We start from the raw sequence: 27,980 nt of genomic DNA, 5'->3' as shown, positions 1-27,980 counted from the left end.
CCCGGGGCTCCCCCTTCCCTTAGAAGCGGGGGCTGCGGGGCGGCTCTCCAAGCCCCCCTCCCGCGGCTTTTGCTCCCCCTTTTTCTTCCTCCTCCTCCTCCTCCTCCTCCTGCTGCTGCTGCTGCTGCTGCTCCTCCTGCCGCCGCTGCCCGGCTCCGCTCCGCCTCGCCAGCCCCGAGCGGGTGCCCCGGCCCTGCCGCACCTCCCCGGCCTCCGCAGCCCCGGCCCGGCGGGCGGTGAGTGCTGAGCCCCCCCCTGCAGGCCCGGGGGGGGCGGCGGGGGGATGCGCGGGGGCCTCCTCGTCGCCGGAGGGAATCGGGGGGACGGGTGGTAACGGGGGGCTGAAGGGGCGCGGGGACCCTCACGTCGCCCCCACTTCGTCCCCTCCTGTGTCCCCCCCCCCCCGGGGGGTGCGGGCTCGGGGCTTCGCCCCCCGGGGGTCGGGGTCCGGCTTGGGGAATGTCCTGGGCTGGGAGGTGTGTTTGGGGTGGTCCTCGTGTGTGTCCCCCACCCTTCCTCGGGTGATGGGGGTTCTGCGGAGGGTATCCCCCTCCCCGCCCCGAGGTGGTGGGGGGCGCCCTAAAGGCACCACCCGGAGTGCGGGGCTGTCCTTGGAGCAGCCCCCTGGGGGATTTGGGGCTAAGCTGGGTGCACCCCACCCGGCTGGGCTCGGGGAGTCCTCCCAGGGTGCTGGGGGAGCGGCTACAGGCACCCCCCCCAGCGGCTGTCCCCCGCCCCATTTCCAAAGCATCAGGGCTTGGGGGGCTCGGGCGTCTCAAGAGCAGGACCTGGGGGCTGCAGCACTTCCCGAAGCTGCCCCTCAGCCACCGACCTCCTGGCTGGCAGAGCTGCCCCCCCCCGCCCCCCTAGGGCACACCGAGACCTCGGGGATGCTGGGGTCTGCCCACCGCAGCCCTGACACCTCTGGGGCTCCTTGGCAGAGGTACCACCTCGGTGCCCCTGTAAAAGGAGCTTCTCCTGCCCTCCCAAAGCACTCGGTTTCTTGGGGAAAAAGAGACGGCATTACAGTGCATTTATAGTGCATGAAGAACCACTTTCATAACGCCTGTGCCGGAGGGAACATCTAACCAGAGCCGTACCTGTCTGGGCATTCATCTGTATGGAAACTCTGCAGCCTCTTCCCTGGCTAACACCGGGGTTGTCTTGCAGAAACCATTTAGTCTGTCTAGACAAGTATGATGAAGAGCAAAGCGCCCAGAGCGGTGAATGATTAGAGCCTGGCTATCTCGGCAATGTTAGGTTCGTTGTATAGCGCTGATCGGTGGTGTGCTCTGCTTCTGGGTGCCTTTGGGTCTTTGGTTATCAAATGCACGAGGAGTAACCAGATGACCATGCAGGTTTGTTGCGTGCAAGAGCAAGGGAAGAAGAATGTAGCCAGCCCTCCATCACACATGTGCATGGGAGAAACATCACAGAAAGTTTAATCGGATTAAGTGAACAGAGAAAATCACAGACCACCGAAAATGAATAAATGGGTGACGGGGGGGGAAGGGTGCGTACTTTTGTCTTTCCTTCTGGAGGGTAGCACAGATAAGTTCATTAATATTTGTGTGGCACTTAGAGATCCCTAAATAGAAAGTACTAAAAAAAATGTAGCATTATGCATGAGCATAGAATAAATAAGATCCTTAGGATAGGAGACAAACTGTGGATAACGCATGTCCTTAATACATATTCATGTGAAGTAGAGTGTACTGAAGAAAGCAGGCTTGAACATAAAACAAAATCAAGGGGAAAGCAGATGTGTAAATGTTCGTAAATACTCTGCAAGCATCCGTCTCCATCTTAGGTACTCGATGACCCTTACAAATCTAGTCTTTAATACTGCAAACCTCTCCGCATATGGGCTGTCCATCTGCCTTGGCCAACAGTCCAAGTAAATTCACGAGGAAGATCCAGGTGAGGATGAACTTCCAGGGCTGAGCCTTGCGGCAATAACACATCCATCCCAGTTACATGTCAGGTAGGCTCTCCTCCCAGTAAATGCGCGTGTGAATCCCTAAAGGTTTCCACAGCTCCAGGAATGACTCATTTTCAGAGAGACCACACAAAGCATCTGTTTCAGAGTCACAAGCATATTCTAGAGACATGACACATAAATATTACTGGGAGCTGGCAGCACACGAGGCCAGCAGGTTTTTATCTAACTTCATGGGTGGGAACACACAGAGATCTGATTAAAAGTTTCGTGGCCATTGAATGCAAAGGGAGCAGAAGATGCTGCAGTTCCTTGTGGGTACAAGTATGGGGCTGAGTCAGGCCCAGGGTGTATTTTCCCTGTGAGCAGAGGAGATGGATCCTGAGAAGTGCTGAGCATCCCGCAATTCCCCCCCAGTCCCTTTTCAGGTCTGAACCCGACAATACAGATTTGTTCTGACCTCGGGAGCTGAGCTTACTCAGTATGCAACGCCGTGCTCTGTGCAAGGGACTGTGTTTAGGTCCTTGAGGAAGGAGCTGGAATACCAAGAACTTTATTTGCACCGGGGTTACAAGCTCGCATACCTCCATGTCTTCTTTGTATCCCATTGCATTGGACTTTGTAACCCACTGAGTGTTCAAGAAAAATCTCTTTCTATTACATATCAGCAAACAAATTGATAAAATTGCTTTCAGGCTGTCATCTGTGTTATACAGGGGAAGGAGAGAACGCTCGCAGAGTAGCAGTAGCAGATATCAATTGCAAATCTCAAGAAAAGAGCTATTAAGCAACTAGGGCATTTGTTGATAATTAGCTAACGCTTGTTCTGCTTGCTCTGGGCTTTACACTGCTGCTGACTGGCTATGAATTTTCTGCACTACCACTGCTTGTTTACAGTACAGCACCTAACTTAAGCAATTAATCAGTTTTAACAGACTCTGCTAATGTCCCTCTGACATCCGAAGAGCCCAGTTAAATGAGTCTGTCTCTAAATACTACTCAAGAGCCGAGAGGGGAAAAAAACAGAATGAGCACAGCCTGCAGAGATATAAATGACTTACACTTACATTTATTGGAAAATAAATGGCATTAGAATGACCAATTTTTATCCATATATAACATTTATATTTCTTTTTATAAATGAATAAATATAAAATACAATCTTTACAATGTTAGGATGAAAATTCATAAAATACCCAAAAAATCCATTTGGTACTGGAGGCCCTTTTCTGGACTGTGCAACACAGATTCTCCGCACACAAGTCCATTTCTACTTTGTTGGACTATCCCACATGAACTCACACTGTATGGTACTGCCTTGGCTTTTGAGAATTACGCTGTTGTTGTCAGCCCCACGTTTACCTATCCAAGAAAGCAATGTCAATATAATAGAGAATAAGTGACATATATGTGAATTACACAAAGAATAATTCATAGGTAATTTTCAATTACAGAGAATAATTTATAGGTGCCTGATTTGTAAAGGGAATAATTTATGAGTAACCTGAATTGCACATAAAAAGCATTTACAGGTTAGTGTAACAAAGGGAATATATTGGCTGCGCAGCTGTGTTAAGACTGGATTTGGGGGGCATTTCTTGTGCTAACACCCACCATTAAAAAAACCCTCCACATTCCACAGTGAAAGGATTTGTGGAATATGCCCATCTGACCTGAAACCTGCCCAAGCTACCAAAAGCCACATGTACTGGTGAGCTGATGGGACTAGGACTAGCCAGCCTCCAGGTTTATCGCTGGATATCGATTTTATCTTGCACCAAGGCTGGCATGGTGCAGCACAGCGCCTGTGCGTGCTGTCTGTGTGGTCCCACTGCGCCAGGTTTAGTTTAGGATTCCTGGCAGAGGTTGGCTCCTTCTTGCCCTGTTAGGGACCCTGCAGGGTACCAACAGGGCGTAGTCTCATGTTTCCTGCTATGTAGATGTGCATCGCTCCTCCCTGTGACCCAATAATGGGGTGCTCCTAATTCTGGAAAAAATGTAATGATAGCAAATGGCTGCAAGTAGGAATAATAAAATTCAGATTGGAAGTAGGATGCTTTTTTTTTTCTGATGGTAAAAGTAGAGAATGATACATGAGTGGACACAGTGTGTGCCTCCACTTGCAGCAGATCTTTAAATTGTTATAATTTTGCTTAAAGGATTTCTTCAAGTGCAACTACAAGTTAATGGTCTTTTGAATAATAAGAATTGCTTTCTCCTCCTCAGCACTTGCTAATCAGGTCCTATGGTTTGTCATTGGCTAAGAGGTCAAATTAGTTGCTTTTTGCTTTAAAGATGTAATGTCTTCTTCCTCCATACCTGAAGTGCATATGGATGTGTTGGTGCTTCCACTCCTTCATCACCACCTTAGCATCCTAAAAACTGAGGGGAAAAAAATGCCCACCTAAGCTAAAATGCCATTGCCTCCTGAAGCACTGCATCAGGGTGTCATGCAAGGCATCCTTGACACAAGAGCTAAAAATTGCAAAGCCCTTTCACACTACTTCAGTTAATGAAACAGTATATCCATGTATTACATCAAGCACAAATACTATCTACTACAGTTAATGTTGTAAAACAGTTTCTTTTCTTTTAAGCTGCTAAAGATATCCATAATTTTTTTTCTGAAGCGCTGATTTTTTCCAGGGAATTATTTTGGAAAACCTTGTTAAATAGAAGTAATGGTGTTGGATGTGGCCAATACAATGTGTTGCTGCTGTTCTGTTGGGAACAAAACCAGAGTGCCCAGAGGGAGGAGGCACACGCTGCTCCAGACTGTACATTGCTAGCAAATTCCTGCCCTTCAGCTTTCAAACCATTAAAGCGTAATCATGGACATCCTTAGGCATGTTGGGTGCTCACAAAATGCCCATGCTCATAGCCGGGAGTGTCTGATGCAGGCTGAATATCCCCTTTTAGGAAGCCTTGGGAAACAACGTATGTCCCATATCTTTGGGCACACGCTGTATTTCATGAGAGAGCCCGAGGGAACACATGCTAAAAGACTGTGTGCTCATTGTATTCGTTGTTGCATACATTCACTCTTTGCTACTTCCCATTTAGAAAAGAAAAGAAGAAAAAAATTCCCTTCATTCTCTAAGCAATTCCTCCTCCCGCATACCCGTTTGCTCACCAGGAAGAGCTGATGAAAGCAGCTCCTGCTTCTCAGTGATCTTTGACAAGACCACTTGCAACCTGGACCAAGCACAAAGCCTCTGCTTGATTTCCTTGGGAGCAACAGGCTCCCAGGTGGCTCACACATCCTCAGTGATTTTAACATTGTGAATAGTTTCCTACTGTAAGTTCTGCATATGACCGGAAAAATGATGCTGGTATTTAAAGCTTGCACAGAACAAGTGAAATCTCGGCACTACTAAAGCCCCAGGCAACTTGCGGTGACTTCAGTGGAGTTAGAATCTCCCTTCACACTCTTAGATTTGGAAGCAAATCAGAAGTGTAGAGATTTTGGTGACAAAGTACAAAACAACCTCACGTGTATTCTTGTTGCTACTCATAAAAATCCAGCAGAAGCAACACGGACATTTTGAGGGCAATAAGAGGAGGTTGCTGAGAAAGCATTGCAGACTTTATTTGTAAACTTCCCTTGGATTAGGGCCCTTGTACTACTTCAAATCCCACTGTGCTGTCTGCCGTTAGGCTTTAATGCTAGTGAGACACAAAGCTTGCAAAAATAAAAGCAAACTGCTTACCTGAGCCCTCGCCTATGTGATATACCCTTAGCTCCAAAAGAGACCTTACAAAAAGAGTTTTTTTTTAAGGACTGCTTATACTTACAAATATCTTCCCAAGGGTTAGATGTAAAGAAATTCAATATTAATTTTAATGGTTTGCCACTTTTCTCTTACGGTGAAATGACCAGAGCCATCTCTGCGCAATTGAGGAAAGAATTTGGCTTGTGTTGGTGCTCTTAGTTAAATATTGAATTCACTGTCGTGTTGCTGTCCTCAGGGGCCACTGACTGGCACTTACCTGACAGAGCTGGGCTGTAGAGCTACTTAAATTACAGACTTAACCAGTTCCTCGTAAAAATATTTCACCTTCTTTTTTCCTCTCTCATGTGATTGCATAATGCTGTTACAACAGTGATGGTCAGCAGCTGATACATGGGCTTATCCACCCAGAAAGCTCTCCTGGTTTCTTCTAAACTGGTATTAACTTGCCTAATAGAAGATAATACTTCTTCCTGGAAACTTTGTGCTTTTGTGCATTTATACCTGTGTATTTTCATTCAGTTCTACACAGGTGGAGCACTTACCTGTAGCAGTCAGCTTTGCCCAAAGCACTGCTGCAAAATACTTGAGTTCTACCGGGCACACAAACATTTTCATTAAAATCCAGACATAGAACAGCCACAGGGGTACTACATTGTTTCCTCTTCTCTTTGAGATGTCCACTGGAATTTCCATTGATGCCTAGACTGCAATGGGAAATAGGTGCCTGGCTCCTGCTGCTGGCCTTAGAAAAAACCCTTGAAAGGATATTTCCCAGATGCTATGACTTGCTTTTCTTCTGCTGCAGGCTTTCATTTGCTCTTTATTTATCCACTTCAACATCGCTACCTCGTTTAGCATTCTTGATGTCACACAGTGTGACATGAGCTGTTCGTGAGGCGACTCGATGGCAGGGGGCCCACACAGATCTCTCTAGAGAGGCAAAGCAGCTGCACAAGTCTCACGCAGCACATCCCACCTGTGGATCGGGCTGAGTGAAATTCCTTGGGCAGGTGCCCCGGGTCAGTGCCTAGGAGCCAGGACTGAAAGCTGTTAGGGGAAATTGTCAACAGGAACAGCTGCTGTTATTGGTGCCCGGTAAGTCAGGAGTTCAGGCTTCTGATAGATAAAAAAGACCAAGACCTACCTCTTCTCTTTTCCTACCATGGCCTTTGAGAGCCCTAAGCAAAGAGGAGCACCACCTCAACAATGAGGAGCACCAAAAAATAAAAAAAAAAACACAAAGTATCTGATTTAATCCAGACGTGTGGTAGTAATAATGGGGCTATGCATTCTTGAGCACCATCTACTGGTACGCTGTCCATAAACCAGAGGCACACATGCAGATGTAGAGCGCCCTGTCACAGCTGCGCTCACGTAAACGCGTAGGGCTCCTGGCCAGCACTAAGCATTTACAAGCTCCCAGCCAAGCCTTACAGCTGGGATCCTGGGGCAAACAGCTCTGAGAGCAAAGCTGGAGGAGTCTCGCAGGTCCCTGGTGCTGATGGTTGCCTCTGCTCCTGCAGGCAGTGCCACAGCCTGCGGGCGTCTCCGCAATGCTGCAGTGCAAACATGCTCAGGAATTCAGCTTCGGGCCCCGGGCTCTGAAGGATGCGCTGATCTCGACCAACCCAGCCCTGCAGGAGCTCTATGCCAAAGCTTTCTCCAGGGCGGAGAAGCTGTTCCTCTCCGAAGCCTACAACCCGCAGAGAACGCTCTTCTGCACGCTGCTCATCCGGACGGCTTTCGACTGGCTCCTCAGCCACCCCGATGCCCCCGAGGACTTTGAAACCTTCTATCACGCCATGCTGCAGAGGAAGCAGAGCTTCTGTCGGAAGCACATTTACCTGCAGCCTATAGGTAATGCGGGTGTCTCCTGGAAAACATTGGGAGGGAGGTGGTGCCAAATGCTACTAACCCATCAGCCTCTTCCAAGGACTAACCTGTGGACGGGAAGTTCAGTCGGTAGTACCTAAGGTTGTGCCGTGCCCCGAGTCCAGAGTCACAAGTCGTGATGACACCCATCAGTATGGCTCCCTGGTAGATACCATAGAATCATAAAATCATTAGGGTGGGAAAAGCCCTCCAAGATCATCTGGTCCAACCATCACCCTGCTACCAACGTCACCCATTAACCCGTGTCCCTAAGCACCACGTCCAACCTCTCCTTGAACACCCCCAGGGACGGTGACTCCACCACCTCCCTGGGCAACCCATCCCAATGCCTGACTGCTCTTCCTGAGAAGAAATGTCTCCTCATTTCCAACCTGAACCTCCCCTAGCTGTAGAGAGCAGTAAGGCCTCCCCTGAGCCTCCTGTTCTCCAGACTAAATAATCCCAGTTCCCTCAGCTGCTCCTCGCAGGACTTGTGTTCCTGGCCCTTCGCTAGCCCTTCTCTAGACACAGCACTGCGTGTGCCCTTGGGTGAGATTTGCTAGGAATATATGCGTGCATATATACACATATATGTAAAACAATACTGGATAAAAGAGCATTTCTGGAACTCCATCCCTGCCAGTTAATAAAAAAACAAACAGCTCCCTGTCCCCAGGCTAATCCCTCTGGGCTGCTTATCTCAGAGATAACCTGAGCACATCTGCTTTGCTATGATAGACAACACAAGTTCTCAGGGTGACCTCTGAAAGAGCCCCTCTCCTCCATACGTGTCCAGCCACCTGGCAGTGGCTGCCACATCCCAGAGTAAGCAATTAACTTCACAACGAGCCTGCCTTGTGCCCAGTCACTGTGGCCAGCCCCACAAAACCCCATCGGACCTGGTGGTCCACCCTGATGCCGGAGCACTGACACCACGGCTTCTCTTCTCAGACCTGATCGAAGGGCCCGCCGGGCTGTCGCTGCTGGATTCCCTGCAGAGCTGCGTTGAGTCTTTCTTCCTGGGGCTCCGTGTCAAGTGCCTTCCCTCCATTCCCATCTCTTCCATCCACTGCTGCTACCGCCACAGCCAGGACTCGGACAGAGTGCAGCTTCACGCAGGTAAGGACCCGGCAGCGTCCTGGCACCAGCCTGGCATGCTGGCACCATGGAAAATAGGAAATGCCTGAAATAGCCCTTCATTGCCAACGCAGGGAGGGGACGAGGAAGGGAGTGAAAAGGGAGAAATCCTGTTCCCATGGAAAAGCCAGAACTCTGAGGCTGGAAACAGGAATAAAAAACAAAGTGACTTTCATCACATTTTCCTCTGCTGTTTGTATTTTTCAGCACTGTTTTGTTTAGATCCAGCTCGGATCAGCTCTGGGGGAAGGCACTGTAGATCTCACATGGGCTGAATTCTCACATCTCCTGTCCAGAGCCAAAGTAAATCCGTGGCCTGGGTGGTGCAGGTGGGGAATTCAGCAGCCTCTCATGTTCGGAAATTGGGGTTCAAGTGTCACACAGCTCCCCAGGGAAACGAGTCCGCCAGCTGCCAAACTCGCGCTGCACAAACGCCCATCTGGAGCGAGCTGCTCGCAGGTAGCAGGGGCAGCGTGTGCTTGTCCTGGCCCCCGTGCCGTGGCCATAGGGCTTCTCCAGCACAGCTCTGAAACACCCCTTGGGGAGTTCTGGTAGTTCCATGTGCTTGTTTCCACGGGGCAGTGCTGAATTCATCTACACCTCTGCCCTCAGGTCTGCTTAGCCTTAACGCTCTGCTCAGCACCACTTGAAAAGCCTGCTTGTGCTCCGATTTGAGAAGACGGGCTGCACAGCTGCGATTCTCCGTCCGAGACACTGGGTCCAGCAGCTCTGCCTCGCTGCAGCTTGGATTACGTGCTCCTTCCCGTTAGCAGGAGGAATTCTGGCTCTTGCGTGCCTTCCACGGATGCTTCATTTTAACGACCATCTCTCTTGTGTTTGTCCAGATGGGATCCTGAACTTCCTGAAGAACAACAAGCCCATGGATGCTCTGTGTGTCCTTGGACTCACTCTCTTGGACCTTTACCCATGTGAGACCTGGAGCTTCACGTTCAGCAAATTCCTGCCAGGACAAGGTGGGGTTGGTGTCCGATGATCTCCTAGCACGGGGCGTGAATAAGGCAGCACTGTACCAAAAAGCCTTCCCTGGGAAACTAAAATACCCAAATTTTATCCTTTTTTTTTTTTTTTCCCCACTCCCTGATGATAGGAACTGTTTTTTCCCAGTTTAAAACTGGGATCTCAGGGCTCCTGATCCAGGGCTCCTATTTCAGGCAAAGGTAACCAAGGTGCTGCAGACCTTGGAAGTGTGTCTTACCACACTGCTAAACTGGACCGTGCTATCACAGCTTTCTTTTCGTGCTGCCTAAGCTGAGAGACAGTCACAAGCTTACACGCGCCTCTCTTTGCAGAAGTGGGAGTCTGCAGCTTTGCCAGATTTTCTGGGGATTTCCCCCACGGTAGCTGTAGCAGCTTGAATCCGCTCGTGCAGAAGGAACGGTTAGGCCAAGTCAGCAAGGACAGCAGAGACCGGACCTTGCCGTTCAGTGCCCAAGAGATGGTCCAGTGCTGTAAGGTAGGACTGGAAAATTCCTGCACCCCGTATTTCTTGCAGTGTGGGGTTTAATACTTCAGGCCTGGGCATAATCCACCTGTCAGCCCAGTGAAGCCTGAGACTCTGCTCCTGCACCGGTCCATGCATTTACACAGCTCTAAGCAGTTTGTATCTCAGTGCACTGCGCAGATCTCTCTTACTCCCCTTGCCACTGGAGCAAACTGCAGCATCAGCTGCGTAGCGAGGCGACAGGACTTACGGCACAGCAGCACTGGCACAACTGCCCAGCTCCCAGCCTCCTGCTTGGGACATCTGAGTCTTCTGCTTGTCAGGAGATGTGCAGGCAGTAGGACCTGTTAGCTGATGAAGTATTTGGAGATTAATTTGGTTAGCTAATGGTGTTTTGTGTCAGCCAGTGCTTAGCTGGGCAGGTGCATCTTTCTCAGACACAGGCATCCGTCAGGGAAGAGGACCAGGCACTAACACTTGTCCAACCTGCTTACATGGACAGATGAGAAAAATATATTAGACAAGTTTGCACATATAGTTATATGCCTTAAGTCCCATCCGTCTCCAGCACGTCATTGTTGTGAGTGCTCACCCCTCACCCTGTGCCCAGAGCTGCTGCTAGCGTTTCTCGCAGTGCTGGCCCACGCCGAGCATCTGCACCAACGCCTTCAGTGCCATTTCTCTCTGCCTCACCTTGTGTTTGCTCAGGACATTCTAGTCTGGGGTCTCTTGCTGAAGTAATTTCAAAGGGAATGAGGTGGCAATGGGAGGGGGAGAACCTTCCATCCTTGGCCGTCCCACAGCTGCCAGTTCCCCAGGCAGTCCCGCTTGGCCGGCTGACTCCAGCTTAGCTTTTGCTTTGGCACAGACTTTGTGCTTTGGAAGGACCCAGATCTGTTATTGCCAATAATTTCTTACAGATTTCTCACATGGACTGTGCTGCTCTTTTCCAACCCCACTGGGACTGATTTTCTCCTTTAAAAACAAACAAACAAAAAAAAACCAAACCAAAAACACAAACCACCACTGTGCTCTTGGGGAAGAGAGCTCAAGCAGCACTGCTGCACAGCTCTGAAACACCACCTATGGGGTCTTCCCACAGCTGCTTCCAAAACACACATCTCCCCCTTTGTCCTCCCCCCCAGATCAGGATGCTGGGTACCTGGGAAGCAGGGAGCTGCGTTCCCCTTGGAAAAGCCAAGGCTGGAGGACCGCCACGCCGAGCCGGTTAGACTGCCGGAGCGGTGACGGGAGAGGAGGGAGCCGAGGAAGCAGGAATGACCGCGTGCTGCTATGATTTTTGCCTTCCTGACAGGTGACTTGCCACGAGATCTGCCACCTGATGGGCCTGGGGACGTGCCGCTGGCTGCAGTGCATCATGCAGGGCGCGCTGAGCCTGGACGAGGCCCTGCTGCGGCCGCTGGAGCCCTGCCCCATCTGCCTCCGCAAGCTGCAGTACGTCGTGGGCTTCAAGCTGGTCGAGCGCTACAGGGTGAGTGGCAGAGCCCCCGGCCCTTCCTGGAGTAAGGGGCACAGCTGCCAGGCTGCTGACCCCAAACCACGGTGCTAAATGCACTATAGCAGCATGTTAAATGCAGACGCTGCTCTCAGGGCAAGTTTCTGAGCCCATAGATCTGCCAACACCACATATGGACACCACCAAGAACAGTGCTAACACTTCTATGGCTCTAGAAAGGGTTTTCTGCCTGTGTTGTCTAAAAAGCTGGATTCGGTAGCTAAACAGCTAGCGGAATATAAATAATCTCGCCATTCTCATTCTGTACCCTATCTTCTCCTTGCTTATTATTCCTGTCTGACAAGCATCATGTTCAGAGACAGGATTTTCCACGGCTGCCTGTTTTAAAGTCTGTGGGTTATATTTGTAACGAGATGCGTGCAGAATGAGAACGGGGATGCCTCTAGTTTCATTCAGCTCACAATCAGATGCACAGAAGCATGTCAAAGCATGCCGGGGAAAATACGCTTGCGTGGTTTTGCTGCTCGCCTGTGTGTCTGTGCAGTGTTAGACCCGTCTGGTGCTTGCTTCTGCCTGAGAGGTGCCCAAATCGCCCAGAACACCAGGGGAACGTACTCTGGTTTATTTAAATGCCTGACCTGTCACCATCCAGCTATTGCTTTCTAGAAGAGAACTGCTGTCTGCATTAAGCTCTCCTAGAAATGCTTTTTCCTTTACACCTGCAGTAAATACTGTAATTGGCTCAACATCCCCTGGCAGCAGCAAACACAAAGCTGAAGAAAGGCCTCACTTGCCAACCATCACATCTGCTTCCCTGAGAGTGGAAGCTCAGCGAGATACAGCACACGCCTGTAGGAGACACTTGTGATAATCTCTGCAAGAGGCTTTGCTGCTGCCTTGAGAGAGGAGATAGGAACGTCAGAGATGAAGTCAGTAGTTAAGCAACTCTCTGCGAAGAGAGCACAGAGCATTTGAAGACAATATCAGATCAGATGACAGTTACTTGCAAAGAGTATTTTGGGAGGTTGTGGCCAGCCAAGTACAAGTCTGAAGTCACATCTCCTTCTGGAGAACGAGCAAGAATCCCCACCTGCCGCAGAGCAGCCCCAGACGTTCACAATAAATACAGGAAATGCCAGACACAAAGCCGTTCCTCCCCAGGAGCAGGTAGTGCTGCGAACGTCTGTGACCGAGACACGATTACAAGCAGAAGAGCACGTGGGACAGGAAACCAGTCCTTATGTAGGAGGATGAGCCCTTCAATTTATTTATCTGAGCTGCACTCAGAAACATACTCCATTTTGTCATCGCAGCTGCTCATTCCGCGATGAATTGTCTTGAAAATTGAAAGCAACCCAATTCTCACTGCACTTCCCCAGCGCAACCAACATTTCCACCTGCTGCTTCTGCAGCATCCCGGGCTGTTCTGCACGTAGGGCCTGTACCAGAACGCAGTGATCGCAACGGCCACGCTGAAAAACAAACCAAAACACTCAGCTCACCAGTGCTCGAGCTGCCCTTAGAGTCTGGCTTAGCAGCACAGGACAGCTTTATCCTCACCCCGGTGTTAACCACAGTTTCTGCAGCATTTGCAAGTTCACTAGTTAGGGTACAACTACTGGTTTAGCAAAGCTAAATTGTGAATATTTGAGGACTGAAGCTTGGCTAAAGGCAAGGATAATGTTTTAAGTCTAGCTAACACTGCAGAGACCCGTGTCCTAGAGTACTGTTGTTTGTTCTCCATGGGCTGCATTAGCATGGCTTAGATCTGCTCGCAGGTGCAGTGTGACCGCCCTGCTGATGGGGCATGGTGGCACTGCCATGGCACGGGGGCTTGAAAAACTTCCAGTGCCACCACTGGAGTCCCCTGAAGTGTCAGAGCACAGATTTCATTCCTAGTGACTTCACGTGCACCTGCCTGCAGGTAAGCTAAGACTGTAAAGAAGATGTCCTGTTCCAGTTATATATGAGAACATTAAAAAAGAAAAAAAAAAAAGAGGCTGCAGTCTTACAAACCCCACAAAGATGCGAACATCTTTGAGGCAATAAGTCACCCAGGGATGAGAGACAGGAAAGATTTTTGGGTTTTGGTAGTGATTTCGAGTCAATTATTCCTTCCATTAATAATAATCCAGATGTTCTCTGTTAACGTCCTCATCTCAGCAGTTTCTTTTCCTCTTCTAGGGAATTGTGCTAAGTAGCAGTTGTGATTCTTTCCCAGATTCTCTGTTTTGAGTCTTGGAAGTTGAAAGAGACACAAAATCATGGGCTGTTGGCAGCTTCCAAACAGCTCTGCTATCCCCTTCCCCAGTCCGGCTGCTGTTGCAGCTTCTGGTGCATTCTTTGTTTTTTAAGCCCAGAGGGAGGGAAGGGCTGCTGGAGGTGGGATGAGGCAGGAGAAAAGTTGTCCCTTTGCATTTTGACTTGCCCCAGAGGGAGGGGGCAGGGCAGACTAACTTAGCTGAAAGAGTCCATTTATATTCTCGTACGAAATTCTTCCCTGAGGCTCCATGCGCAGACTGAAACGAGAAGCAGGGCCGATTTCTCCCACCCACTCAATTTGAGCTCTTTATCTTTTCTGTCACTTGCCTGAAGAGAGAGCAATAGAGGAGGAGAGGGGGAAGGGAGAAGGGGGATGCTCCTACAGACGGCAGCTCTGTAGCACTGCAAATTTCGTGCCTACTTCTCAAACACGACAGCACTGGGCTCACTGCTGTGTATATGGACCCAGTACAGCGACCGGTGCACTGGGGCCACAACCCAAGTTAACGCTCTGTACCTGTCACCCCTGCCTTTTCCAAAGCAAGTGCAGTGCTTTGCAAAAGTACCAGCTGGGAGCTGCAGAGAGGAAAGCTGAGAAAATAGGCCTCAAGGGTGTGAAATAGCTGAAAAACAAACAAAAAAATGCCAACAAGGCAGACAGGGAGATCACCTTTTATCCAGTGATGACTGGAGTGGTGATTCATCCCCCCAGAGCACAAGAAATAAATGTGCCAGAAGCAACCCACTATATGCCACATTGTAGCATTTAATATTTAAAAAGGAAATTGTCTCAGACATTTTCCTTTCATTAATTCTTTCCTGGAGCCCGGCCTTCCAACTTGTGCACTTCAGCTCGAGAGACGAGGAGATATTCTTAGAAATATAACACACATTGCCACAGGAGTCAACCACACGATGAAACAAAATTCTTCCCCGCTATCTCAGGAGCTTTTGTAGTGACACAGCTTTCTCTAGGGAGGCGCTGGTTTAGCTCTAGCGGAAATCATGTGCAGAAATGCGGGAGAGGATTTGTGCTATTTTTCTCGACTATCTTCAATAACAGGGCAAATTCTGCCCACATCTGATGGGGCTGGCTCTGCCACGGCCACTGACTCCAGGAAGACAAGATAAAGCCCCTGCTCCTGGCAGGGAGCACCACAGCATCCTAAGACAGCTAGGTTTACCCCAAAACGCTGAGAAAGGCATACCTGTTTTCTCTCGTTCTCTAAAATGCCGCCTTTTCCCTTCTCGTCACAGAAGCTCTACGCCTGGACGCAGACCGTGCTGTCCACGTGGCCGAGGCAAGAGTCGGCGGACCTGTCAGCCTCGGAGGACGTCCCCGCGGTCAGCTCGGACTCCGGGATGTGCTGTGAGAACGACTCGGAGGCGGTGACCTCCTTGTCGGAGCCGCTCACGCCGGACACGTGTAGCCAGGCCCTCTCCATCGGGCAGGAGCTGGAGCAGGACGAGCAGTCGGGCTCGCTGGCTGAGGCACACAGCCAGCCCCAGCTCGCCGGGCCCGCCAAGGCCACAGATATCGTTAAGGATTACGAGCTGTGGCTGGAGACCTGCATCGCCGCCCTGGAGAGAAACGTCTCCGAGGAGGAGCTGGCTCAGGTGGACAAGGCTGTGGACGCGCTGGCCAAGTGGGAGATGTTCACAGGACAGCTGCCCGCGATGAAGAAGGACCTGCCCTTTGCTAGGGACAGCACCGGGCTGCGGAAAGTTCTCGGAGACAAATTTTCCTCCTTGCGGAGGAAACTGAGTTCCAGAAAACTGTCCAAAGGGGAATCGTCCCCTCATCGCTGGCGGTGGGAGGAGAACTAGCAAGGGTCTGCCTTGGGATGGGCCAGCTCTGCTCCCAAGGCTTTGGTTGCGTTACTATCCTGCTTCTGAGCTGTCTCACCACGGGTTGTTGCTGTCAGAGGGAAACAGGAACTCCCCCCAGGAATAAAAGGTGTTTCTTTTTTCTGAGATTGCTAATATCATTTTGATGTGATCGGTTCTTTGGTAAGGGTTTTTCCTGTGCTGGTCTAAGCTCCAGCATGACTCTAAATTCCTGTCAAGTCCTATGTAGGCACTTTATTTTCATGCTGTATTTCATTTGGTCCAAAGTCAGCTGGGAAGAGGTCTATGCTAAACACTAAACACATTCACACAGAAGCTTGGGCCATCTGAACAAACAGATGCAAATTAACCAGGGCAGCTCTCTTCCCATACACAGAGCTCTCCTACTTAGCATTTCTGTCTGACGCACGGCTATTATTCCTCCCTCTCTCCCCCCGCCAGACGTTCATCTCTATTCTGTTCACTGCCCCACCGGCTGGAGGCTGAGCCCAGCACGGGAGCACAAACGCTGCCGACAGACCACGGCTGCGGGTGGGGGGGAGAGATGGAGGCGGACGGGCACGGAGGCGGTGAGCGAAGCAGAAAGCTGCCAGGCAGCTCGTCCGTCCTAAAGAACAGCGTTTGTGTGACGGCTGTCTTTTGGCGGACACTCCGGGGGATCTCCAGAGCTGCTTCACTTCAAAGCCAGGCTTGGAGCTGTGAGCTAGAACTACTCACGTCCTCTGCAGATTGGCACTGGAGACAAAACCTTTGGGAAGAAAAACAAGAAGAAAGCATTCACACACGCATTGATTATTAACTTAAGAGGGGGAAGTACACATGCATTCCTCTCCCTGCCTCAAGAAGGCAAACCCCCATTCCTTTTGCTCTTCTCTGCTCCATAAGTCACCCACCGGAGGGGAACGGGTGCTGTGCTGGCCCCGGGAGCTGCCTTCCCCTGCTGGGGGCACGCTGTTCCCCTCCAGCTATTTATAGATGGAGCTCAAGAGGCTGATGGCTTTCGAGCCCTGTAATAGCAGCATGGGGAAGGCTGGCCCTCTGCACCCGCAGCTCACTCAGCCCGCAGCACTGATAACGCTCCCTACAGCTCACAGGGCCACGGCCATGCTTCAGATTTCCCCCACCTACAAATATCTTTGAATTAACAACTGCAAAGGACAGGAAAGCAGGTAAGTCCAGTTCAGCTGGGGGGTGAGAGAGGATATTTCCCTCAGAGGAGATAATAGTTTGGGTTTTCCACAGCGCTTGCCCTGTGCACTTTGAAGGCAATAGGACCCCAAACCCTGCAACGCATTTTTGGGGTAGGTAGGGAGAGAATCAGAGGAACACGTCCAAGGCAAGCTCGAGATTTACTTGTGAAAGTACAAAAGATTTTGCATGAATTCAACCGGATTCAGGACGCAAGCAAATCCACTTGAGCGTGATTTAGGCAGAGAGAAAAAGGGAGTTTGACTTCAGGAGCGGCGATGGCAGCTCCTGGCAGCTCCCCTTCCCTCCCAGGCCGCGCTCCCTGGCTCGGCGCAGCAGGGCCGCTGCTGCCGCCCTCTCCTGGTGCCTCCGAGGGGCTCTCGGCCGCGGCATCCTGCCCTGCAGCAGAAATTCCCCGACCAAATCCTACCGGAATTACAAATCCGCGTACCGCCCCACGCTTGCTCATGCGTTGCTGTAACAGATTTACTATTTTAAGCAAGAGATTACTTTTTTTGTTTGCTGTTACTTGATTCCGTAGTGAATCATGAGGCTGAACTTTCGAAAGTTTCCCAAAAGATACCATAAACTCAGGATGACAATACGGCCTGAGGGAGAGAGACAGACGGCTTTCTGTCATAAAGTCCAAAGGCAACACAGAACAGGGGAGGCACAAAACCAACTTGCACTGCCGCAGAAGTCACAGATGGGAAACTCCCCACGTGACACTCAGTTTATAGACTTGTGTTAGCTCTGTTGTGAGAGCACAAATGCCTCCTGAAGAGCTGTCACTTACCACTAAAAGATATTTTTTGATACTGCCAGTGATAGAATCACCACTTATCACCTCAGCTTGTCCAGAAGAAAGAAAGAAACGAGCAGGGCCGCTCACCTACCTGCGTGGCAGCTCAGCGGGGCCTGCAGGCCGGACGCAGCCTCGCGGTGCCAGGCTGAAAGGAAATGGCTGTTACACGTCCACGTCCTTCGGCAGGTGGAAGCGAGGAAGGGGTCCAAGTGCTGCTGGTCCCTGGGAATCCGGAGGTTGGGGTGCCCAGGAGCTTCTGGTCAGGCTCGCAACACCGGCACACAGAGCTGTAGCAACTGTCCAGAACCAGCAGCACTACATACCCTGCATTTTAAGCAGCACTCATACTATCAAATAAAGCAGGCTTCTGAGGAGATACTTCTACGCAGAGCCGTGTGGGAACAGCAACAAAACTTGCAGCTAATAAGCTGCTGATTTGTGGGCCAGGAACAGTTTCACCACAGGGTAGGTGGTGGGCAGGAGAACCTAGGTGTAATGTTAAGCGGCCCCTCAGTTTGTTGAGCCTCCTGCAGGAAGACAGAGCAGAGCACCAGGACAGGAATGGAGGCAGGTCACTGGGAGCATAAAGATCAGCAACAGCCTCCCTCACAGCCCCGGCATGGCAGCGCCTTCGGCCCCTGCCTCCTGACCAGAGGGCATCTTGCTGGCCTGATGGGATGATCTAGAAATGAACCCTGCACGTTACCTTGCTGCTGCCATCAGGCAATGCCCAACTTATTTTGAAGCAACTTCTGAGGTCCATAATCCCAGACAGAGTAGAAAGCACAGCCTTTTAATAACCTTATGAGCTCATAAAGACAAAAATCTTTTCTCAAGAATAAATTGGCAAAACATTCTGTTCTTAAGAAGTTGCTGTAACTGAAGGGAGCGGCGATACAATGCATCTGCCATGGGGTAAAAAAAAAAGCCAGGCTTTTTCCTGGTTACACGTAAAATTGCTTGTAACAGACTGCAAAGATGGGAGAGGAGAAGCCAGTGCCTTCCGCAGATGTCTCATCAGTAAAGCTCAGCCCTTTGTGATTTAGCAGCAGATGTGACCACCTTCCTCTCCTAGTAATGGTGCTTTCAACTGAAGTTCATTTCTGCTGTGCAAAATTAAGGCTTTAAAGCTACTTCTTGTAAAAATTCCTGAATACTCTTCCTAATAACTTCTTGCCTTAACAACGTGCTTTTTTCACAGGATGCCAGTCAGTCTTGAGGAAGATGGAAAGAAATCTGCTAATTTTTGTTAGTAATTATATAAAACTTCTTCCCCAGTCTACAGGATAGTCAGACACAAGATGGGAGCTGGAAAGCACAGGAATTTAGTTTCTTTCCTCAGTCTCTCCTTCAAGAAGCTGTAATGAATGCTCAAACACCAAGTACGTAAGGGGGCCTACAAGAAAGGTGGAGAGGTGCTCTTACTGGGGAGTCGAGTGATAAGACAAAGTAATGGTTTTAAGCTAAAAGTGGGTAGATATAGTTGAGCTATTCAGAAGATATTCTTTACTGTGATGGTGGTGAGGCACTGGCACAGGCTGCCCAGAAAAATTGTAGATACCCCACCCCTGGAAGTGCTCAAGGCCAGGCTGGATAGTGCTTTGGGCAACCAGGTCTGGTGGGAGGTGTCCCTGACCACGTCAGGGGCGTGGAATTAGATGATCCTTCAGGTAACCTTCCAGCCCAAACTTCATCTGTCTTGTAGGGCTGTAATTCACTGGAGTATTTCTTCCCAGAAAAGGGACAATTTGCTTTCATGGAGCCGACAAGAGGTCACATGGAGCTGCGCTGCTGCTGAGGGTCTCTCAAACTAGGAAGTATGAGATCACACCTGGAAACCTCTTACAAGCTCATAACGAATCTGCCATTCACTTGCCCTCATTTTCAGGGATGCTGACTGCTGGCAAAACACATTGTCACCTGAAATTGCTCAGCACCTCCAGGGGAAAAAAGGCAGCCCTTCCCAGAAGCCTGATGTAGCTGAGGACCTAACATTTCCAGTGATTAGTGGAAGGACAAACATTGCTCCATAGACTCTTTTAAATTGTGCACCTGCCAATGCAATTGATTGGGCATTAACAGTTCACACAAGAAACAATTAAGATTTGCCACAAAATTTGTCAGCTGTGACCTTTCAGAGTACAAGCATGAAAGGTTAACAGCATTCCTAAGAACTGGAGCTCAAATTCTGGCAGACTTAGCTGATGCCGCGACAGCAATCCTGTACAACAGGGATGCTGAGAACTCCTCAAAGGTCAATGGTTCTGCACCGTAGCACAAAGATACCACAGCACACAAGTAAGGAAGTCCAAGAGGGGACTGGCACCAGAAAAAGAAGCAAGGATAGTTCCTATGGCTATTATCAGATAGTACACAGCAGAAAAGAAATGTCTAGCAGGTGTTGCCAGCTCAAGCTTAATTGTCTTCTCTTGCTGAGCTTAAAATACATAAACACAAACTCAAGCTGTGTCTCCCCTTCCCCTTCCCATCAGTCCTAATGTCTAAAACATTTACTGAAATGTCACAGATGAATGAGTTGGAAGTTTTTTTATAGGTTAATGTTTCACCAGCCTTCAATTCCTGGACACATTCAGGAAGAATTATTCAGACCAGAACCGGAGAGGTGGGAGATGCATAAAGATTAGAGAACAAGGTTTTATTGCATGACAGCTGTAGTTTCATGCAGCCCGTGCTGTAATTTATTCAAAAAGCAGCTTTTTGCAGAAAATTTTTCAAAGCAGAAGTCATTCTCTAGACTCTGTTGAAAGATAAAAGCCATGAAAAACAGTATAACAAGTCAAGTTTTAATAGATTTATAAAATTCATATATACAAAACAGTAAACTAAGTCACCAAAGCTATAAAATACACTTTTTACACATCACAATATAATTTTATCTAGTACACAGTTTTCATAAATTGAAACTATTACAGCAAGTAGCTGCTTCTATTGTGGATGCTGTTTTGGTGCTAGAAAGACACTTATGTGAGCAGTCTGGAACTGTGCTTTTAATTTATGCATTTTTTTTTTTTTTTTACCTTCTTTAATTTGTCACTGTTTCTAAAGTACTTTCCTGTGATTGTTAGAAAATTAAGGCTAAACTCAGGCCTTTCTTGCCCAATGCAGTGAACTGGTTTAAACAAAAAAAAGATATTGCATAGTATGCGTATTACAATGCATAGGCACCACAGAGCAAGTAAATTGCAGAATAAAAAGATAACGTTAATTGGCTTCCTAGCTACATGATTGTGTCACGAGATAAGTTGGTGTTTTGTCAGTTTGCTTTCATACATATTGATTCCATAAACAAGACAACTCATCACAAGAGCAATAAATACTAGCCATTTTGTTAAGTGGAGTCTCCAGAAATACTGCTTAACATGGATCATCAACTCAAGCTCATTACACATCCCAGATAACTTAACCTGTACATCAGAAAAACGCTCATTATCCTAAAGACTGTTAATGGCTTCGGTGTGAGCGGGAGTTTGAACACGTTTTCAAACCTATAATCACCGAGCATGCTTTCCAAGTCTTGTGAACTACCAAAAAGATCATTCCTCTTCCACGTCCCCCTTCTCCCTGCTGTCTTCTGCCAGCTTTTGCCCCCAACCACCCACACGTAAGCTCAGCACAAAAGACTGACGGGAGGTACAAGCAGAGCAGCAGTGCCATTCAAAAATCTGTTCCTTCCCTCAGAAGAATCTCTCCCTTAGGTCCTACTTATGCAAAAAGTTTACTCTCCATCAATTGTAGTTTTTATTCCAATAACGGAAACAGTATCTTATCTAGCCATTCCCCTGAAATGCTTCTCGTGCTCTGGTATCTTGAAGAAAGGTTAAGTAGCTGTTAGGAGTAAGACGCACCGCCTGGCCAGAGATCTGTATCCCATATTTGAGCAGGAACTGAGTTTTAGCACCCAGTTATGAGCAGATGAAGAGAGATTTACAGCGGAAGGGTGTGCAGCTGCAGCAGGGCCAGCCTTGCCAGCCTGCTGCTGTTAATTCACAGCCAATAGCTCTCTGGAGTCACTCAAACCTTTTGGGGTCAATGCAGATGGCATTCCTGTTCAACACAGTCAGTCTTCAAGCACCATCAGCTTTTGGGATCTGTTTAGGAAATAGCTCCTCTCTCCTGCTCCCTTCCAACATGCTTTGGCTTTTTACCAGAATGTCTACCTTGGAAGTCAGTGCTGCTCTTTTTTTTTTTCCCCTCTCCGACCATGATTAATTTCATGTCGGACAGAAGATGTGACCTTTGGGCATATGCCAAGAGCTAGGCTGCGATACAGTTTGTCAAGCCAGGCACAGAACCGCTAGCACTGACGACCTAATACCTCCACACTCCCCACCCAGTAAGACGACAAGCATATCAACACACAGACAAACTTCAATACTGCTTTCCAAACGCTGTTAGGAAGACAAAACCTTTAAGAATCAAGCTAAATTGCCCAGGCACCAAGATGAGCGAAGAGAGAGCATCACCTGGTTAGCACAACAGCAGTTTCAGCTCCAAACATCCTGGCTTTGGTCAATTCCATCTATGTAAATAAATTAGTGTTAAAACAAAGAAGTGCCCACTTCACAGCACAGAGATCACCCCAGCTAATTACAAAACAGGTAATATTAAGAAGCACTACGTTTTGTATTGTCTTGCCAATTACTTCCTTAGTAGGCTAGACAGTCCTCATCTAGAAGTGCGTGGAGTCGGTATTAATCCAGCCCAAACGTGGCCCAGGCGATGCCGGTTTTCACGATTCCTGAATACTGCTATAGGCTCGTTTACAAAAGTAGGCATAGATGCTTTATGGCTGCTGCTGAAACACCCTACCCACCACTTCCCGCGTTACAGAAGTAATGAAGAGCGTACTGAGGTAAAGCGTTGGCAGTGCTATATTAAATCCCTGACTACCCCATGTGTTTTTATTCTAGAAAAATGTTATAGAAAAGAGGCTACTACTGAACCCATAGGAACCCAAGAGAGGTCTCATGATGAGAGGTCTGGTTTGCAGGACAAGCTGCACTGTAGGGAGGTATTATTGCATATCTCATTTTTGCCTCAAGCCGGCATGCATCAAATTGTCCATCAACCCGAAAAGTACTCCTGAAAATTTGATAAGAAAAATCATGTGTTCAAACACTGCTTGAGAATCAAAGGGAGCTTGTACGGAACTCCTTGAGTTCTATCCTGCACAATAGGTTCTTCAGAACTGAAAAGGTACATTCACAGAAGAGGCTGCAAAACATGAAGTTATTATCCAGAATACAGCCACCTAAAGGAGGCAAAGGGCACGTTTTCTCAAGTGATCTTCTGGGGAAGGCTGCCAGTTTCTTCAGTGGTTCCATGTCTATTCTTTTAATTTCTCTCTCTCTTTTTTTTTTTTTACACTAACCAGGACTACTGAATACCTGGGTAGCATTTCAAATGGAAAGTTTTTCATTCCAAAATCTATTTCAAGTGTCCCAGGGGAATGAAATTTTAGTCTGTAGTGCCACATACAGATGAGCTCTTCCTACACCATTTCATTAGTTTTTTTTTTTTTTTTAATTAGTGTACGTTTCTCCACTCTGCTTGGTTCAGGCTTTAGTTAGCTCAGAAAGTCAAAATGTATGCCTTTAGGAGCTCCTTCGTGCTTGTAACATGACTAGTTCTAGGTTTGATGCAGCAACATACTCAGTTTTTAAAAACACTATCACGTCAAATAATCTGTGCTGCCATACCAAACAGAGTAAGTTCAATTCTTCATATGAAACTCAAAGCATCTTTGAGTTGTAGTGTGAAGCTGAGTGGCCAGTAATTTCTGTAATCAACAATAGGAACTACTTAATTGCTTTGAAGTGATAACTGCCTATTAAATATGTCATTTATAGAAATTATTCCTACTCTTCCTTGTTAAGTTCCAATTCACTGTCATCTGGTATTGCCATCTCAGAATTGTTCAGAAAATGACAGCACTGCAATTTGTTAGCTTAAAAATAAAGACAAAGTACTGCTTGATGAAATACTCCCATTTAGTTAGTTTTTCTACTTAAACTGCACAATTACGTAAGTTTCTCCTGCAGGCACAAGCTGCAAGCACTTCCTCTCTTTGTCCTTGCAAGAGACAACCCATTTGCAACACCCCGTCACTGGTCACTGACCTGTAGCATCAGAGAATGGACAGCATTTTTTTTTTTTTTAAGTAGCTGCTCAAGGTCTCCATCTGATTATCATCCTGCTTGTGACCTATTTCCTGACTAGCCAAATGAACAATAACCCTATAAAGTTAACACAAAAAAGATGTTCTCTCCAGCTGTGTTTACCTGCAAAGTTCTCCAGGATGTCACTTCAAATAAAGTTTTTTTTTTATTATTTGTTTCTTGTGAAAGGACTACGCAACTGATCAAGCCTGTCCTGAGATGCTTGTACAACTTAAGCTACCTACATTCTGCTTTAGTAATTAACTGATTTACCATAACATGATTTTCTGGCTTTATTATACTACAACTTAGCTTGAAAAACAAAAACAAAATACCTCAGTTGTGCAAGAACTAGAGTCTATATTTAGCAAAGAAGTTTACCTGCCACCTGAAAAATAATCCTTTTCACTCACAGTCCAAATCCTTTGCAAGTTTGAGAAGGGCTTCACTTTTGCATGAAGAGTCTCCTGATCTTGGGTTCCTGGTATGAACCAACACTATCAAACCCAAGTTACACAGAAAAGAGCCTACAGAGCCAAACCACTGATTTTGATCTGCAGTCTAGAGCATCATGCTTAGGCCCATTTTGTCAACAGAAAGAAGAAAGGCAATAATGGGCCACAGGTGAGCAAACTGGTTCCCTAGAACTCTGATTTATTGTGCAAAACTGCTGCTTCGTACAGAAAATCACTAGCAAGATTGACAGCTCCATATGATATAACTCATGCTGTTTCTTTTCCAGGTGCAGACCAAGCTACTTAAAGTATATGTTGCATTATTAGCTCTGTTTAGAGTTTTAAACCCATACAGTGACTATGGATACAAAACCATGGATGGCCATGGAAAGAAAAACAGAACAGGAAATTCCACACTATGCCTCCCAGGTAAAACTACAGTAGATTCAGACATAAAACTGAGGTAATTCTTGAGAAAGAAAATTAGAGTCGAAAGGGAATGCTTAACTCATTTGAGAAAACAAGCATCATATTAGCCCATCTAGAAAATTTAGTGAAAGAATAAAATTCACAGCAAACTAGGAAATAAAATCAAGTCAACCTAGAAGTCGGGTCAGCCCACGACTGCCTCCTCTTTTCCCAGTGTCTCGTGTGAAGTGGAAACCACTATCAGGAACTCCAAGAAAAATTAAAAGCGTTGGAATAATCTTCATCTTCAGTCAAACAAATGGGCTAGCTTAGACAAATAAACCTTATACGATGAGTAAACTTATTTGCACCAACCAAGGTTACAGCATTTACCTTTTCAAATGTAATAAACTGAAGAGCCCTCCCATCTGACTACCAGTCATGTGACATTTTTCCCCTTCAAGGCTAAAAATGAATAAACATTTAAAAGACAGACTTGGTCCTGGCAAAAATAAGACTTGTTACAAGGAAGCTAATTCCTGTTTAAGTTTGCTTAAATTTAAATTGGATTTTCCTGTCTGTAACTTTTCACTGCTTCTTACCTCAACACTGCGTTATATAACGCCGACATAGCCACGTCTTTTCCACTCTGAAGCTTGCACAAAAAAAAAGACTGCTGCATTAGGAAGCTACACAAAAATACTGATACAACATCTGCAAGCTTCAGAGGGGAAGAAAGATTCCAGATTTTATCCAAATTAAAATCCTGTTCCGTTGTCCTTTCATGTTTTTTAGACCACATTTCCCATGGGATCACCAGCTGAAGTAAAACGTTGCTTGTTTTGACATGCCATTGCAGTCTCAGTGGGGATTAAGAACTCCAGAGAATCTGCCACCTTTGTACGGGTACAAACAGCCCTTCAGGTTTTATTCTTGGATAAAAACCATGACAAAAATTAAACAGTAAGCTACGTTTGAGAATTATCTAAAGAATAGCACTACAATGCTGAGATAAAAGGCAGGTTGTAAGTTTGTCCATGCACCCCACTGTAATAGAAAAGACCTGATATGTCTGTACACAAAAAAGGCACCTGATAGTTAGTTACACAGATTGAGAGAGCTAGGAAATTAACAGTTCATATCAACGCTATTCATAGCCTCTTGCAATTTTACGCACAAACCGTTGCCCAAAAGGGGCAACTCCAACCTTGACTGTATTCAGAACTACATGTGCATTACTATAGGCTAGAGATCCCATTAAGACACAGATTAGGGGCTAATTTTACAGCAAGGTTTTGCTGCCCAAATCCATCAGTGCAGCTGTAAAACTGGGATCTCTAGGGTGTTTGGACTTCCTATACAGTCAACTGTTGGGAACTAATCAAGCAGCTGCTGTACTACCAAAGCCTTTGCGTAAGAGTTTAATCAGTTCCAAACTTCTGAATATAGATAAAGCTCTGCCATGTGAGATACCGAACCTTCACAAGTACTGCCAAACTGCAGGTGTGAGCACAGTGCTGAATTTCCACCAAGCACATCTCACTCGAGCACCCACTGTTCAGAGACAGGGTCAGGTGCTCTAGCACAGGCTGCTTCACCAAGGAAATCAGTTTCCCCATGATGTAATACCCTTTACACATAGTGCAAAATAAACCCTTCTCCAGCGAGGCCTCAACTTCCCATCCAATTTACTCCAACATGGGTTTCCTTATACAGTTTCAGACTTTTGCTTCAGGATACTCATGCAAAACCTTCAGACAAGAGCTGTGCATCCACCTTAATTAGCGGATTCCAGGCCCTTGGCAAAACTGAATATGCATACAAGATCTGGTTATATTCCTAGGGTTAAGAACGCAACTTCCATTAACATTCTCCAAGACAGCTACCAATCTCATTATGTTTAGGTTAGTTTGATCGATTCAGCACCTCCAAACTACAAAAAAGGCAGTTTGTATGACTGGTGTCTCTGAAAAATAAGCATATTCATTTAAAACATAGTGTCTTCCATACATGGTTTGTCAGAGATTTTGTTTTCTAGGAAGGCAGAAGGTGGTTGTGTTATTCAGCATTCCAAACTAGGTACAGAACCTACAACGGCCATGTTTCAGTAGTGTTTCTAGTCCAAATGATTCAGTAGCTATCATCAACATTTGATTCCTTCGGCCTATAGCTCCTCTGTTTGGACTGGCTAGTTTACAGCATTCCTGAGCCAAGTAAGTAGCATGGGTCCTACACCACATGCAAGGGCCATAAAGAAAGGATAAAAACTTTGATCTAACCCTCCAGCAAATTTTAACAAGACATGGACTGCTCTCCTTCACTGCAACATAATATCCTTCAGATTCTCTTGAAGGATCGTGTCCTTCACAGCATGAAACACAAAGCGGATGTTTTCAGTGTCTATGGCAGTGGTGAAGTGATGGAAGAGCGGCTTACTACGGTTTCTCCTCTTTCTGTCAAAGCACTGCACCAGATAACGTTGAACATCTTCTAGCCTGTGAGGGTCCCCCTTGAAGTCCGAGAAATACTTCTTAATGCTGACAGTCTTTACCTTCTCTACAAGAAGATCCATCTTGTTGAGGAATAGGATAATAGAAACGTTAAAGAAAAGCTTGTTATTGACTATTGTCTCAAAGATATTCATGGACTCCACAAGTCTATTTGTGCGCCTGTCTTCCATGAGAACCTGATCATATTCACTGGAGGAGACCATAAACAAAATTGAAGTTATTCCATCAAAGCACTGGAACCACTTCTGACGCTGAGATCTCTGTCCACCTACATCCACCATCTTGAAAGGTATTTTTTTAATGATGAAATCATGCTCTACTATCCCCTTGGTGGCTTTTCTAGCCAGCAAAATATCTTGTTTGCTGGGGAAATAATTCTGTAAAAGAAAGGAGAAGAGTGTCAAAAAATCCTTCAAAAATGCCTGTTAATGTCAAAATATAGAATGGGAGAAAAAACAAGAGCCCTTTATTTTTTAATTATCAAGTGAAGAATGAATATTCAACTTAAAATAATGGACTGCTGACCATTTACCTCAACACATTGTTAAACAACTAACAGAAGATCCTGAGATGTACGAGAACAACAATTTAGGACCAACGCTCTTGTTCTTGTACTTCAAGCATCACATTTTCAAGCTGAAGACTATTTCACCACTATGAAATTCTTAGCCACAGTGTTATCATCAGTTAGGTAGTGTTCTGTA

The 27,980-nt window shown here is 47.1% G+C and overlaps 2 protein-coding genes and 1 long non-coding RNA gene across 4 annotated transcripts in view; 1 reads left to right on the top strand and 2 right to left on the bottom strand.

The window, feature by feature from the left end:
- Positions 1-99: 99 nt before the first annotated feature.
- On the top strand, positions 100-22,945 carry AMZ1 (archaelysin family metallopeptidase 1). Its single transcript, XM_083800600.1, has 7 exons — positions 100-236; positions 7,197-7,530; positions 8,497-8,664; positions 9,528-9,656; positions 9,993-10,156; positions 11,460-11,636; positions 15,141-22,945. The coding sequence occupies exons 2-7, from the start codon at positions 7,227-7,229 to the stop codon at positions 15,708-15,710; spliced, it is 1,512 nt and encodes a 503-aa protein (XP_083656726.1). The 5' UTR covers positions 100-236; positions 7,197-7,226; the 3' UTR covers positions 15,711-22,945.
- LOC310882191 lies at positions 2,993-6,337 on the bottom strand. Its single transcript, XR_014572835.1, has 2 exons — positions 6,216-6,337; positions 2,993-4,321 (listed from the first exon to the last, which is right to left on the bottom strand). It is a non-coding gene; the product is annotated as an uncharacterized lncRNA (long non-coding RNA).
- Positions 20,508-27,980, bottom strand: part of GNA12 (G protein subunit alpha 12) — a 43,209-nt gene continuing 35,736 nt past the window's right edge. For both annotated transcript variants that reach the window (XM_083800601.1, XM_083800602.1), the window contains one exon: positions 20,508-27,653. In XM_083800601.1, the coding sequence (XP_083656727.1) occupies positions 27,084-27,653 (570 nt within the window). In that variant the 3' untranslated portion in view covers positions 20,508-27,083. The remainder of the gene's footprint in view (positions 27,654-27,980) is intronic.

This window comes from Anser anser (genome assembly GCF_964211835.1).
Source record: "Anser anser genome assembly, chromosome: 15".
NCBI classification, from domain to species: Eukaryota; Metazoa; Chordata; class Aves; order Anseriformes; family Anatidae; genus Anser; species Anser anser.
The sequence above is the reverse complement of the archived record's forward strand: the minus strand, read 5'-3'. Positions and strand labels throughout refer to the sequence as shown.

Excerpts from the sequence above, each read along its gene's own strand:
- AMZ1 (XM_083800600.1), top strand. The coding sequence starts at position 7,227 with ATGCTGCAGTGCAAACATGCTCAGGAATTCAGCTTCGGGCCCCGGGCT. Across the intron at positions 7,531-8,496 it reads CATTTACCTGCAGCCTATAG|ACCTGATCGAAGGGCCCGCC; the intron begins GTAATGCGGGTG and ends TTCTCTTCTCAG. Across the intron at positions 10,157-11,459 it reads AGATGGTCCAGTGCTGTAAG|GTGACTTGCCACGAGATCTG; the intron begins GTAGGACTGGAA and ends CCTTCCTGACAG.